Below are 13,902 nucleotides of genomic sequence, written 5' to 3' on the forward strand. Positions count from 1 at the left end.
CATCTCCCGAGGGACAAAGTTGTCTTCGGGTGAGAACTTGGAACTAGTTCGTCTTTTGTCTCCGTTTCCACATTTGCGAACACGGAGGTGAGGCTGAAGATGAGATTCCTACCGCGCTGACATTCGTGAGACATCGGTCTGTCCCCCTGTTTGGAAAGCCAGGCCCTGCGTCTGCTCTGTGCACGACACGCTATTTCGATTCGCGTGGCTTTCTGTCATAATAACACCTGATGGTGCAACTCGCCTCTTCACGGGTTTTTTTTTTTTTTTCGGTTTTCTTACCACTTCACGGTTTTCAGATCAAGTTTAGGACCGTGGTGTCTAGTGATCTAATAGAAAGAAGTAGCATTAAACTTAACCATGAATTCTGAGGAGTAATTAGCATCTTTATAACTTCAGGGTCTTACATCATTGTATGTTTTGAACATGTTATTGGCTTTTATATATGGTGGGTATGTGTGCTATCTTGCCAACTTCCATGTCACCGTCAGCTCATTCTCTTGTGTTTTTGTGGCAGAGAGTAATATCATCTATAATAATTAATTGTCTAATCTAGGGGCACCCAGGTGGCTCAGTCAGCTCAGCATCCGACTCTTAATCTCAGGGCCGTGAGTTCAAGCCCTGCATTGAGCTCTGTGCTGGACGTGAAGCCTACTTTTAAAAAAATAATCATCGGCTTCCTTTTTGTCCGACATCTTAGCGAGGTTGCAGGGGTGGCCGCTGCTCTCTGAGCTTAGCTATGCCGCCCAAGGACGACAAGAAGAAGAAAGATGCCGGGAAATCGGCCAAAAAAGACAAAGATCCAGTGAATAAATCTGGAGGCAAGGCCAAAAGGAAGAAGTGGTCCAAAGGCAAAGTTCGGGACAAGCTCAATAACCTGGTCTTGTTTGACAAAGCAACATACGACAAACTCTGTAAGGAAGTTCCCAATTATAAGCTTATAACTCCAGCTGTTGTTTCTGAGAGACTGAAGATTCGAGGTTCCCTGGCCAGGGCAGCGCTTCAGGAGCTCCTTAGTAAAGGACTTATTAAACTGGTTTCAAAGCACAGAGCCCACGTAATTTACACCAGAAACACCAAGGGCGGAGATGCCCTAGCTGCTGGTGAAGATGCATGAACAGATCCCACCAACTGTACATTTTGGAAAATAAAACTTTATTAAATCAAAAAAAATCATCATCATCATTTAATCTACTTTCTAATAATCACACCTCATTGTGTTTTTGTTTTGTTTTGTTTTTCTCGTCTATTTCATTGGCTAGAAGTTCTAGAACAATAGTGGTAGGAATTGCTGTCCTTTTTGGCTTGCTGCAGACCAACTTGTGTCCTCCCAATCCCCACCAGAGTTGAGATGTTGACGCTTCAACCCCCATTGTGATGGCACCTGTAGTTGGGACCTTTGGGAGGTGATTAGGTCATGAGGGTCCTCAGGATGGGATTAGTGGCCTTGTAAGAAGAGACCACAGAGGTTGCGTTCTGTCTCTCTCTCTCACTGCCGCATGAGGATGCAGCAAGATGGCGGCCATCTGCAAGCCAGGAAGAGGGCCTTTGCCAGCACCCAACCACCCCGGAACAAATAAGCGTCTATTGTGTAAGCCCCAGGTCTGTGGGATTTTGCTCTGGTTGTCGGAGCCGACTGAGACGCTGCTCCTTTGCAGATGAGGAAGTAAAAGGCAATAGATGGCTCAAGGACAGAGCCACACACGGAAAGCCAGGCCTCTCTGACTCAGCAGCCCGAGCCCGTTACTGCTGTATAACGCACGGCTTTACCTGCCTTCGACTTTAATAATCAGTAGGATGGATACTATCCGCTGTTTAAGATAGACATTCTATGTGATGTTAAGGATATATATACTTTGTCCTAGATTGCTTAGATTTTTAAAAAACTTAGGAATGTGTTTTATCCAATTCCTTTTGGCATCGATTTCTTTGAAGTGGTATTATATATGTGTTTTTTCTTTTGCTCTAGTTTTTGGGCTGACACTTTGTCCGTAGTTACGTTTGCATCTTCACCGTGGTCACGGCACAGCCACATCGGGTCCGGGGCCAAACATGCTTCAAAGCAGAGCCCTCGGCAGATCCAGATCAGCTGGGAGTTCCCGGCCCACCGACTGGGGTGGCTGGGTCTTCACCTCCTCCCTCCTGTGACCTAGACTGAGGGTCCTGGGCGGGATACGGGGTGAATGCTTTGTTCTTCAGCAGGGGGAGAGCGTGGCTGCAGGCAAGAAGGCCACAGGGCATGACCTTTGATCAGGAGCTTGGCGGGATCTGAAGTGGGCTTAGCGGACACCCCCGGACCCACGGCTCGTGGTGGAACCCGGCTCCTACCTGGCCCTGCCCGGCCGGCTGCTCCGTGCTGAGGGCCCGCCCTTCTGCACTCCCTGTCCGGCTGCACCCCCTCCTCACTGTCCTCCAGGAAGCGGCCAGCCACCTGCTGCCCACAAGCAGCTGGGGGCTCCTTGCACTTGGAGTTCACGGGGTATCTTCCTCAGCTGGCTCTGCCCTTGGGACGCCGCGCAGGAACCTCTTACAGCCACCATCCCCCTGACGCACGTCGCCCATGCTCGTCCCACCTGCCCCGCTTCTGGGCCTTCCCCGTCCTTGGGCCCCCCGCACTCCTCATCCCTGCAGCACCCAGTTCCCGGTCCGGACTCCCTTGTCCAGCCACCCTCTTCTGCTACCCCAGCCCATGCGTCCAGGGTCTTCTGTCTGGGCTTCTCCGCCAGGTCACCTGGCTGACCCCAGGGAGGCTCACGGGCCCGCCATCGCTCCGTGCCTGCCCGGCCCTCCGGGGTCACTGTCTATGAATACATTTACTGACAGTAAATTACATTTGCTTTCCCGGAAAATGCTCTACCTGGTCATGATGTTTTTAAAAAGCATTTGCCTGTTTTTGATTTGTTATTTTATTGAGGATTTTTGTCTCTCTGTTCGCGAGAGAGGACAATGGCTTTCCTTTCCTTTCCTTTGGCAGGTCTTAGCACTGGGGTTCTCCCGACTTTGAAAAAGACCTGAAACGTCTTCCTCTTCTCTTTTTCCATCGCCCCGGAACCCTGTCTCTGCCTGGGCGCCTCCTGTTTGGTCGAAGGGTCGAATGTTCTAGACCTGGAGTCGGGTCACAGACAGCTGGCCCACCAGGGGAGTCTTCTCCCAGGTGATCCGTGTATTCCCGCTGGCCACATTTGGTTAATAAATATTTTCCTGGGAAATTCATCCCTTTCTTACAAGTTTCTACATGTGTTACCTCAACCTTTCCCTCTTATTTTCTTATAGTTTGCGGAACAGCATCATCTCTGAGGCTGCACCCCCTTGTCCCTCCCTCTTGTGTGTCCCCGGCCTTGACGGGACCCCCACACACCTGCTGAGAACAGAGCAGCACAGGGTGGAGGAGGGAGGTGTCTCAGGGACACCCGGGTCCTGGCTGGACAGCTGGGTGGGCAGAGGCAGTGGCCTGGCGGAGGACAGCCCGGCAGAGGAGGGGCAGGCAGTGGAAGGCAGCGGGGAGGGTCCCCCCCAGTGCCACCTCCTGGGCCAGCAGGGATCCGGACCTCCTGTGTCCAGGGCGAGGGTTCTGGCCGGCCCCTCTCTGGTGGGTGGTCAGGCACGACATGGGGACTCAAACGGGTGGCTCTACCAAGCTGGGGGTGCAAACCTGTGACCCGAGGCCAGGCCTAGAAGAGAGGCAGGTCCCTCCCCCTGCACGAAGGGCCCAAGTCAGGAGCAGACACGGGGCTCCTAGACTGACGTGCCAAAGTCTGCAAGCTCCAAGACCCCTCAGCATCCAACTAAATCTGTTCTACTCCCTCACCCGGGCGAGTCCCACCTTCCTGAGTTCTGGAAGGACCAGAACAGGCTGGCATTCTCAAACCCCCGGGAGTTCTGGGCCGGGACCTGGTGCCTAGCGGGAGAGCTGGCCCTCCCTGCTCATGCATGGGGCCCCCACCCCTCACCCCCTCTCCCTGGGGCTCTAGCTCCGGCCACACCACCCACGAACAGCCACTATCCGAAACAGACGCAGGGGAGGGGCCTGTGCAGGCCCTCGGGGTGGGGCCGACCGGGCAGGAAATTCCCATGCCCTGGGCACCCAGAGTGTATCTCAGGAAGGGGCCGGATGGGCCCGTCTCAGCCTGTGAGTCTCCTCGCCACGTGCGAAGAGCGGGATGGGGCCAGAGCACTGCCCTCCGAAGTCTGGGCCGCTGACCCCCTTGCCGGGGGCTGAGGCCAGCAGCGGGCAGGGGACAGCTGGAGCCGGGCGCACAGCAAATCAAAGAAACACACCAATAGCCCTTGGGTTTTGTTTATTTTTCAATAAACAAAATTTTTTGCTTGTCTGGGTTATAGTAAACGGAAAAGCTAAAAAGAGCGTCATTGACATTTTTGAAATTTCTTTTGGTTACAGATCGTGACGCCGCCTCCTCTCTCCATTTTGGGACCGAATTGGTGATAATGTCTCTGACAGCTAGCTTTGAGCTTCTCCGTTTGTTACGTAAACTACACACTACTCCAAACACGCCGAGGCGCGCTGGGCAGCCAGAGGTTCTGACACTCTCAGCAGAATATGGTTACCCCATAGAGGATGGAATGGACCACTTCTGCGTGACGTGAAGACCGTGTCGAGGTCGCGGACACTGTTCTGATTTCGCGGGATGGGCGCCACTGGGCGCGGTGGAATTTGGGTGGGGCGGCCTCGTCGTGTGCGGGTAATAGGCTGTTTGTCTCGTGGGAAGTTCAGATGGTCAGGCTGTAAGGGAGGCGTCCGCTCAGGACCCCTCTGCTCCCACGGCGTTTTACCTGCACTGCTGGGCTGGCCGGGGGCACGGGTGTGTCCGCGCCCCCCCCAGACTGCCCCTCATCCTGCGTGTCACACAGGCCCCCGAACACTGCCTTGCACGCAGCAGGTGTCCGAAATGCTTCCTGATCAAATGCGTGCGGGATGGGTGGGTGGATCGGTGAGGCGCTGATCGAGGACAGTGAGACACTTGCCCCTGACCCCAGGGAGGGGCGGGGCCGGGCTGTTCCTCAACAGCGTGGAGATGGAAAGAGCGTAACGAGAGAATTGGATCGCTTGGGCCAATCTCGGAATTTCGTGTTTGGGGGAAACTGGATCAGAACAGTTAGCGGACTCGGTCAAGGTCTCACGTGAGAGAGGCCAGGCGGGTGCGGGACACCCGCCTGGCACACATGCTAACGGTTCTTTTTTTTTGTCTTTTTTAGTTTTTTGTTTCTCCAAACGAACGCAGAATGGGATGAGGTGATGNGCACGTGTACGTGTGTGGGTGATCAGAATGACCAGGAAGATGGTGATGACGACTTGGAAATCAATACTTGGAGCTAGGTGAATACAGCAGGTAATACTCAACAAAGCTAAGAGTATAGCTTCCTGTCCAAATAATTCAAGAAGCAAAATATTTCTCACTGGTACCCAAGGGCTGTTTAGCTACCCAACCCTACGAGCTGGAGAGCTAAACAGAGATCTGTCCCATTTCTTTCTATTTTTGCCAAAAAAATAGATGCTCTTTTAAAAAAAAAGTCAAATTTATAATTCAGAAGCTGGCTAGGTCTTTCGGGATCTGAGAGTTATTAACTCAGCAACACAAATTAAATCCATAGCTGTGTAGACCAGGTCTGGTACCTTTGGCCACAGAACTAGAAAAAACGCCCCCCAAGCGTCAATTTCCACTAAACTCTGTGAAAACCTTGGTGAGGGCGGGTGTTGCCGCTCAGATTTGCCAGGGGCACTTGCGGTTTGAGGTGCATTGAAATTTCAAGGGACCATCTAATCTACAGGGTAGAAGGCAGGTAAAGTGCAAGGACTGGGGGGGGGGCTGCCCAAGTGGCAACTCCAGACTGCACTCCGTGACTCAAAGGGGGGAGCCAGTCGTTTCCAGAGGGAAAGCGGGCCAGGAGGCCCCCTCCCCATCCTCCCCCCTCCCCCCCCTTCGAGAAAGGCAGTTGCGATCAATCTCAGTGCATCAAGTTTGCATCCAGGATAGGCCAAAACTTGTGGGTCTTGGGATGGGACCTGAGTCTCCATCAGACCCGAATTTCTTCGGTCAGAAGCTGGTTTGGTTCGTATCCCTTCGTTCCTAATTCAGACTTTTAGAGCCAGAGAGAATTTGGATGGTCACTCCCTCCCTCGAGAGGGGCAGAAGGTGGGCTGGGGGCGGGGGCTCGCCAAGGATCACACAGCGAGTTAGCGGCAGGGCTGGGACGAGGCCCTGGCCCCATCCCTCCCCCCGCAGCAGCCAAGCCGGGGCTCTCTCTCTCTCTCTCTCTCTGTCTGACACACGGCCTCGGCACTCCGCAAAATCTCAAATCAGTCAGAAAGATCTAAGGGTTGCGGTTGCTGGACTTGATGTGAGTGCGCGTTGGATGTGGCGTGTGAACATTAACGAACGAAAGAGATTTTTGCCTTTGTCACAGTGAGCGGTCATGCGCGACACTCGTAATGGTTTCACGAGGACCGTGGCCGAGCCCCCTCCCGGAAGAGAGAGAGAGGGGCGTCGGCACCCAGCCCCGGCTCTGTTGCCTTGTTTTTTTTTGGTCTTTTTTGATTTTACGTTAAGTTTAGAGTTTAGAATCACATACTTAATTTCTGTTTACTCGTTTAAAGATGAAACTCGTGTTATTATTTTCGATCATGCATTAAGAGAGAGAAAGAGGGTTCTTTTTTTTTTTTTTGTCACACGGCAACACAAAGGTAATATACGGAAGCATAGCGTTCACCAGACTCGACACAGAGGATAGCGAACTCCAGCACAGCGAGGAGGACAGACCGCATATAGTGAGCTCTGAGGGACCCCGAGAACACGGAGGGGCCGCCGGGGACGCCGCTTAGATGTCGTCTTCGCCCGCCTCCTTGCTGAAGGTGGTCATGTCGATCTTCTCGGGGAAGATGATGTTGACGGCCAGGTCTTCCCCACTGTTGCACTGCAGGAGGAAGTCCCTCTTCTTGTGCAGCATGTGGCTGTAGCGCAGGTTGGACACCCAGGCCTCGCACTTGTTGAGGAAGACGATGCCCACGGTCCCCAGCACCACCAGGCTGGTCAGCACGCCCAGGACGGTGAAGCAGATGGCCTGGCCCTCGGAGAGGAGGGGGGTGCTCTTGTTGAGCTCCTTCATGGATACTTTCAGGACGCGGTGCTCCGGCTGCGGCACCGGCAGCTCGTGCACCCCGGGGGTCAGGCGGTAGGTCAGCCCGTACCCGCTGGGCAGACGGGTGACCTGCTGGGGGCCCGGCGCGCGCTTCCGGCCGCAGGTGGGGCCCGCGAACTCGGGCTTGCACACACACTCGTACCTCACCTGGCCATGCTGCAGGCAGGTGCCCCCGTTGAGGCACGGCGCGGTGGCGCAGTTGCCCACGGGGCGGCTGCAGGTCTTGTCCATGAAGCCGGCGGGGCAGCGGCAACGGAAGTCGCCCCCGATGTCGGTGCAGATGCCCTCGTTCTCGCACGGGTTGGGGGTGCAGCTGTTGGCCACGATCTCGCAGAAATTGCCTGAGAAGCCAGGCGGGCACAGGCAGGAGGCCCGGGAGGCCCGGCCCTCGTCATCCACGCAGGTGCCTCCGTGCTGGCAGGGGGACCTGCGACACAACGGGGGACACGGTAAAGGGCCCTCGGGGGGCTGGGCTAGGACGGCGATGCCCAGGGAGGCGCCCGGTGCCGTCCACGCTGGGCTGTCCGGGCCGGGCATGCACGCACGCCTGGCCTCCTGAGCCGGCGCCCGTCTCCTGTCCTGCCTCTTCAGTGCTCTCTCCGCCCAGAGGCCTGGTGGCGAGTCACTGGTGGGCGGGTGGGGAAACTGAGGCTGAGAGAGGCAAAGTTAGCGATGACCCAGGGCTGCAGGGAGCCCCTTCCCTTCGCCCCATCCCCAGGGGCCGCTGGGCAGAGCCGGGCCTCGCTCCCCCTCTCCCCTCACCTCGCCGCCTCCCTCCCACTGTTACGCCCCCCCCCCCATCGTTACTTGGCACAGAGAGCCTGCGGACTATTGTACTGGAAACCCTTAGGGACACTCAGAGCGAAAGAACCCCCCAGGCTGTCCCTGCCGCCTGGCGGGGGTCTGTGCCCCGCTGTTTAACAGTGGTCCATTCACCCAAGTGCGGCTCGGCTCGCTGACCGAAACTGTTTGCTCAAAGCAGAGCGCGGGAGCATTTAACGTAAGTGCTTTTAAACGAGCAGAGACCCTTTGTCATCTGATAAATGCCAGAGCCCAGGGAAGAAAGGGGCTCTGAGCTCAAGAAACCGGCACTGCCGCTTCAGGGAGCGAGGGCCGCCTAGGAGCTGGGCTCTGAAGGAACTTCAAGGACCTCGGGCTCTATTTTGACGGTCTGGTTCAAGTCGGTGGGAGAGAAAAAGCAAAACATTTTAAAGGTCTCGCTCTGTATTCTCCCTTCCCGCTCAGAGGCAGACGTGGACGCTGGCTGTGGACCCCCCCCCCCAACACTGATATTTAGATGCTACAAAAATGCCTGTTTGTGGCCTGGCCGGCTCCAGGGTCCTCCCCGCCCCCCCCTGGAATGCCACGTCAAGATAAGCTCACTGTGGACTGTGGCTTCTATCTCCTCCGCCCCCAGCTCGGGGCCCAGGACCCTGCTCCGTCTGCATTCTCGCCCCCGCCCCCGCCTAAGCCCGGGCTCAGGGCTGGGCGAGCTCAACAGATAAGGGCCGGAAGTGCTTTGCTGCCGGAAAGCAAGCGTCCTTTCTGACTGCTGTGCCCACTGCCCGGAAAGTCCCAGAGCCCCTGCCCCGCTGAGGGTCGCTAAGAGCTGGATCCCCCCTCCCCAACCTTTATGGCGAGTCCTCCCCGCCCACCTGCTCCACCCCCTCAGCCGAGCAGATCCCCCCCAAGGCATCCTCGAACACCCGGCCGCAGAGCCCACCAGTTCCCCCGAATCACACCCTAAAATGCAGTGAGGGGCCTCCACAGACAGCCCGGCCCTTCCGGAAGTCTGGTTTCCCAAGCGGCCCTTGGAACACGATGCCGTTCCCAGCTTGGGTAGCAGCCCCGTCTGCCCTCACACACACACACACACACACACACACACACACACCCCGGGACTTGGGGGCGTCAAGGGAGTAGGAAATCACCTTGGGGGCCACGTCAGAAAATAGGGAGCTCTCACAGTCCCCCAGAAGCGGCCCGATCTGGGGCGCGCCCCCCGCCCTTCGGGGGCCTGAGGGACGGGCACTTACTTGGCCCTTTGTCAGGTGAGGGGTCCAAGCAGGCTAGGCCGAAAGGGCGTCAGGGGTGTGAGGCGGGAATCAAGGCAGCACTCATCGGATCGCACAGGCTCGGGAAGGATATTTACCCGTTGATGACACAGGGCCCAGCCTTCTCCTGGCAGTCCTTGCCGGAGAACCCGGGGGCGCAGGAGCACGCGTAGAGGCCGCTGTCCAGGTTCACGCAGGTCCCATTGTTGAGGCAGGGGGTGGAGGCGCAAGCGCGGACGTCTGTGGGGGGTGGAGAGAAGCAGACTTTGTGACCCCTGCCTTCCCCCAGGGTGGTGGGGGAGGGGACGGGCTGGAAGGAGAGCCTTCTGGGCAGGGGCAGAGCCCTCGGGCCGGGCAGGCGGGGACCCCAAGCAAGCTGCCCAGGTGTCTCTGTTCGTGGGCACTCACTGCCAACGGTCACCGAGTGGAGTCCCGAGTAAGAGCGTGGGCGAGGCCCCCAAACTCTGCAGTGAGCAAGCTGCTCAGGGGCCCGAGGGGGCGCCCCCGTGTTAGGTCGCCGAGACAGAAAGTCACGGCCACCCACCGATCCTCCACCCAGGAAAGCTGACCGCCTGTCCTGGCGCCGGCTCACCCCTTCAGTCCAGGAGCCTGACCTTTACTGCGGACCCCTTCCCTCCCCCACGAGGGCGCGTGCCAAGCCCAGGCTCCTCCCTAGTGCCTGCCCCCCCACCCCCGTCCCCAGGATGAGTTTTCCACCTCCCCTGTTGGGGGGGGGTCCCTGCCAGTCAGGGCAGTCGTGCAGCCCAGCTGTTAGAAACACCAGCTGCCCCTCACAGTCCTCCGTCACGCACGGGCGGGGAAAGGGGACATGTGAAGACTCCTGTCGGGAATCAGGGGACCTGATTGAGCCCCGGCACTGCCTCCACCGCCTGGTGGTCGCTCTTTCTGCGCTGGGGATCTGAACCGAGGGGCCCGTGATAAAAAGGCTGTATCTTCTGAAGGCAGCGAAATGAGAAGTACTGAGTGTTCTGTCCGTGTGGGTTTCCACGGACGCTGCTACATTTCCACCGCCTTTTTACACCTCGTCATGACACTTCATTACGCGGGGCTCTGCAAGCAGGGGACAGCTGAACAAAGGGGCCTGGGCCAGGGGCCCTCCGTGGACGGAGACCCCAGCCCGCAGGCAGGGCCGGGAGGGCCCTTTCTGTGCCTGGCCTCAGCCGGCTCAGAGACCAGCCCCTCCCCACTCTGTGCCTCACTTTCCCCATGTACAAAAGGAGGGGCTCTCCCTTGCTCAGTCTCTGGGGCCCTCGGAGCTTNAAGAGTGCAATCCAGCCACGGGGCAAGGCTGTGGGCCCTGCCAAGCCCGCGAGGTGCTCCCTGGGAGCCCAGCTTGGTGTAGGGAACAGAGAGGATTTATCATCACGGGAATGTTCTAGCAGGCGAGGCCTCAGCAGTAGGCTCCCAGTCCTCTGCTCCCAGCAGCCGTAGCCGGGAATCTTTAAGCTAAACACTTGGCGACCACCCCCGCCCCCACAGCACCTAGCCTCACGCCCAGAGGATGCACCCGCCTCTTCCCCGCTCCCCGGCCTCTGCCCAAAAGGAGGGTAGATTAAGCCAAGGCAAGGAGAGAGCTGGGGGGGGGGGGGGTGGGGGTCTCTGCCTGGGCCAGCAGCTGTGGCCTACAGCCTCAGAGCCTCAGAGACGGGGTGGGGAGAAGGGGAGAGGGCAATCACCCCGAGGGCTACTTCCTCCAGACAAGGCGTCCCAAGCTGAGAGGCTTTGTCCCCCCAGCGAGGAGGGGACATTTCGTCTGGAAAACTCCATGGGAGGCAATCCTGAAGCAGACACCAAAGACGGTGGGCTCCGGGCTGATCCCACGTGGTAGCTTTTGGGGGTCCTCTGGGTCACAAAGCAGCCCAGGGGGTGCCGCACTGAGGGGCATCAGAGTTGCCGGTCAAAGCGGGGAAAACCCTGCACTGTCGGGGGTGGGGGGGCCGTGAGGACCCGAGACAGTGTGGTGGGGGCTCAGCTAGGAAGGACATGACGCCGTGGGTATGAGGCGCAGAGGCCGTCACAACAGGCTCTCGAATTTTCCTTAAGGGAGGGGATTAGAAGCGGCCACAGATGAGAAGCACCCCATGTCTGGGGCTAGAAGGAGGGGTTTTAGTGGCTTTTCTCCCCACAACTCCTTATGTGCCCCTGACCAGCGCCTTTTACATCCTCGAGACTCGATTTCCCTCTCGCTCTCTCCCTTCGGCTCTGCTAACGTCGAAGACCAAGGGGCAGAGGCCCTGTGGCAGCCCTGCTCTGTCGGGAATTTTTTTTTTTTGAGGGCTCTAGTTCGCCCCGGCTTCGGGGCCCCTTCTGCCAAATGAGAATGGACTCAAATGGACATTCTGCAGCCTGAAAACGCAATGGCAGCCAGCTCTCAATCGCTCAGGGTAATAATGGAGGACAGAGATTGCATCAATTAATGAAATCACCAGATAACACCAATCTGCACTTCTCAGCTTTTTGCGACCCCCAGCCTCCCCCCACGACTCACCCCAGGCACCAGCCCCGTCCTCCCGGCTGGGCCTCAGCCCCTGCTCCCTCACCCCTCAGCACCCATCACCCCCCGCCCCGGTCACTGGGGGTGACTAGTTCGCCTACTAGCGCTCACAGCCTCGTGTGTGAATTTCTGGGAGCCGTAGCTCTGTGACACCCCCCGCCCCCCAGTCCTTACCCTCTCTGAGTTTCAGTGACCCGGCCAGGTCGGCCAGGTCTCCCTGCTCTGAGCCCTGTGTGGCACGTGCTTATTTTCTGACGCTTTATTCAGCAGGCAGATCCCCGACAGCCCCCTCCCCTCTGGGTGCTGGTATCCTGTGCCCGAGGAGAGCAAAGCTAAGTCCCTACCTGCGAGGTTCTGGGCACCAGCGGGAAGCCCATCAACAGATCATTACCATGCAGGACCCTGGGTGTGTGGGAATGAGGCGGCGGGGCAGGGGAGGCAGATGGGAGGAGGTGGCGGCCCGGGGCAGGGGTGGGGGTGGGGCGGGCAAGGGCAGGTGCAANCCGGGGCAGGGGTGGGGGTGGTGGAGGCAAGGGCACATGCCAACCTATGTCACAGAGGTTTCCGTTCCAGCCATCGTCACAAATGCACTGCCAGGGTTCCACGCAGAGTCCGTTAACACAGCCAGGAAAGGTCACGCATTGGTCACACAGGGGGCCCTGCCAGCCAGGCTGGCACCTGTGGTGGGGGAGGGGTGGGGGTGAGGAGAAAGATGGGGACANCTGGGGGGTGGGGGAGGGGGTCTGTCTTTGCACAGTACCAGGCCAGCCAGTCGCAGGAAGCAAATACCAGACACCTGAATGGAGAAGCTTAAACAGAGGCCCACAGAGGGGTCCCCAAGAGCCTGGTGGGGCACCACACTTTGCCGCAGTGGCCTGCAGTGAGCTCACCCTGCGAGGGGCTCTCCCCACACCCCACTTCTGAGACAGCAGACAGGAGCCGTGGCTGTCGCCCCCACCCTTCCGCCCTCCACCCTCTCTTCCCCCTCCGCCTCTGCTCCCCCTCACTACCCCCCCCCAGTTTCCTGCGGGGGCGAGGCGCTGTTTGCTGCAGCCCCGTGGCCAGGCCCCCCCTTTCTCTGCCTGATGCCATGACGCCCCAGGATTCTGCCCTGACCTCCTACAAACTGCCTCTGGGGAGCCTCTCCATTACCTGCAAACATTGTCATCCTCGCAGAGCCCATTTTGGGGGTGGCAGGCCGGCACGCACTCAGCTCCTGAGGCACAAGAAAGGTTACACCGTTCACCCCCACAAGGCCCCAGAGGCCAAGGCAAAGCCCCATCTTCCCCCAAACGGAGCCAAAGACCCTCTGGGGTCCCACCGGCCTGGCACACAGTAGGCACTTCACATCAGCGCACTCAGGGGAAAAAAATCTGCCATATTCCTGGTCACGGGGTGACCACAGTTCTCAGGAGCAAGTCAGATGCCTAAATTCCTCCCCCCCCAAAATAAGGAAACCTCGAGTGCTAAACGAGAGGCTGGGGAGGCAGTGAGTGGAGAGATTCGACCCCTGGGCACTCGGCCAAACCCTCACTTTTGCAAAGTGAGCCAAAACAGGGAGCAGGTTTTGAGGTATTCAGCTTCGGGAAAGGCCAGACAGGTTCGCCCCACACCCCACAGGTAAGGCAGCCCGATTTTTTTAAAGCCTTAATCCCAGTTCAACCAGGCGCGCAGGTCAAATCCCCCCAGTTTCCCTGCCCCAGACTCGTCATATTAAAAAGACGCAAGGATTTTTGCAAAGCACGTTTCTGCAATTCAGACACTGTAGAGACTGGACACTTCCGTAGGCGCCTACTGTGTGCCTATAGTTCGTCGAGCTCCCGGGCTTTCCAGACAGCACCCCCCCCCAGCACTGGTGCAGTGGGGGCGGGGGGCACTGCGGGAAGGGGCAACCCTGTCGCTGTCAGACAGATGGCCGCTGCAGACTGAAGTGTCGCAGCCCCTCACCTAGAGAAACGCCACGCGGGAGGGGCTCGCGCCGGGCTCCTCGGCGGGAATTGGGGGCTGCGACGGCGAAGCCACCCCCCGCGGCTCCCACCGACCTGTTCCCGAACGCGCACGCAGCGACACCCCAAAGTTGCACCCCAGAACATTTGCACACAGGGCTCCCGGGCATCACATCACCTCGTTTCTCCATACCTCCTCTCTGCGCACCGACACCCCTGCGAGCGTCACTTC

At 58.3% G+C, this 13,902-nt stretch overlaps 1 protein-coding gene and 1 pseudogene across 1 annotated transcript in view; one reads left to right on the forward strand and one right to left on the reverse strand.

The window, feature by feature from the left end:
* The first annotated feature begins 681 nt into the window (after window positions 1-681).
* On the forward strand, window positions 682-1,173 carry LOC144245514 (small ribosomal subunit protein eS25 pseudogene; annotated as a pseudogene).
* Window positions 1,174-6,606: 5,433 nt separating this feature from the next.
* The window catches only part of DLK1 (delta like non-canonical Notch ligand 1), a 26,713-nt gene continuing 19,417 nt past the window's right edge, over window positions 6,607-13,902 (reverse strand). The window contains exons 8-11 of the mRNA XM_077780822.1: window positions 12,877-13,049; window positions 12,272-12,402; window positions 9,308-9,449; window positions 6,607-7,582 (exon numbers count right to left, since the gene is read on the reverse strand). Coding sequence (XP_077636948.1) covers window positions 6,835-7,582; window positions 9,308-9,449; window positions 12,272-12,402; window positions 12,877-13,049 — 1,194 coding nt within the window. The 3' untranslated portion in view covers window positions 6,607-6,834. The remainder of the gene's footprint in view (window positions 7,583-9,307; window positions 9,450-12,271; window positions 12,403-12,876; window positions 13,050-13,902) is intronic.

The sequence above is a fragment of the Crocuta crocuta genome, unplaced genomic scaffold (genome assembly GCF_008692635.1).
Source record: "Crocuta crocuta isolate KB4526 unplaced genomic scaffold, BGI_CrCroc_1.0 scaffold299, whole genome shotgun sequence".
NCBI classification, from domain to species: Eukaryota; Metazoa; Chordata; class Mammalia; order Carnivora; family Hyaenidae; genus Crocuta; species Crocuta crocuta.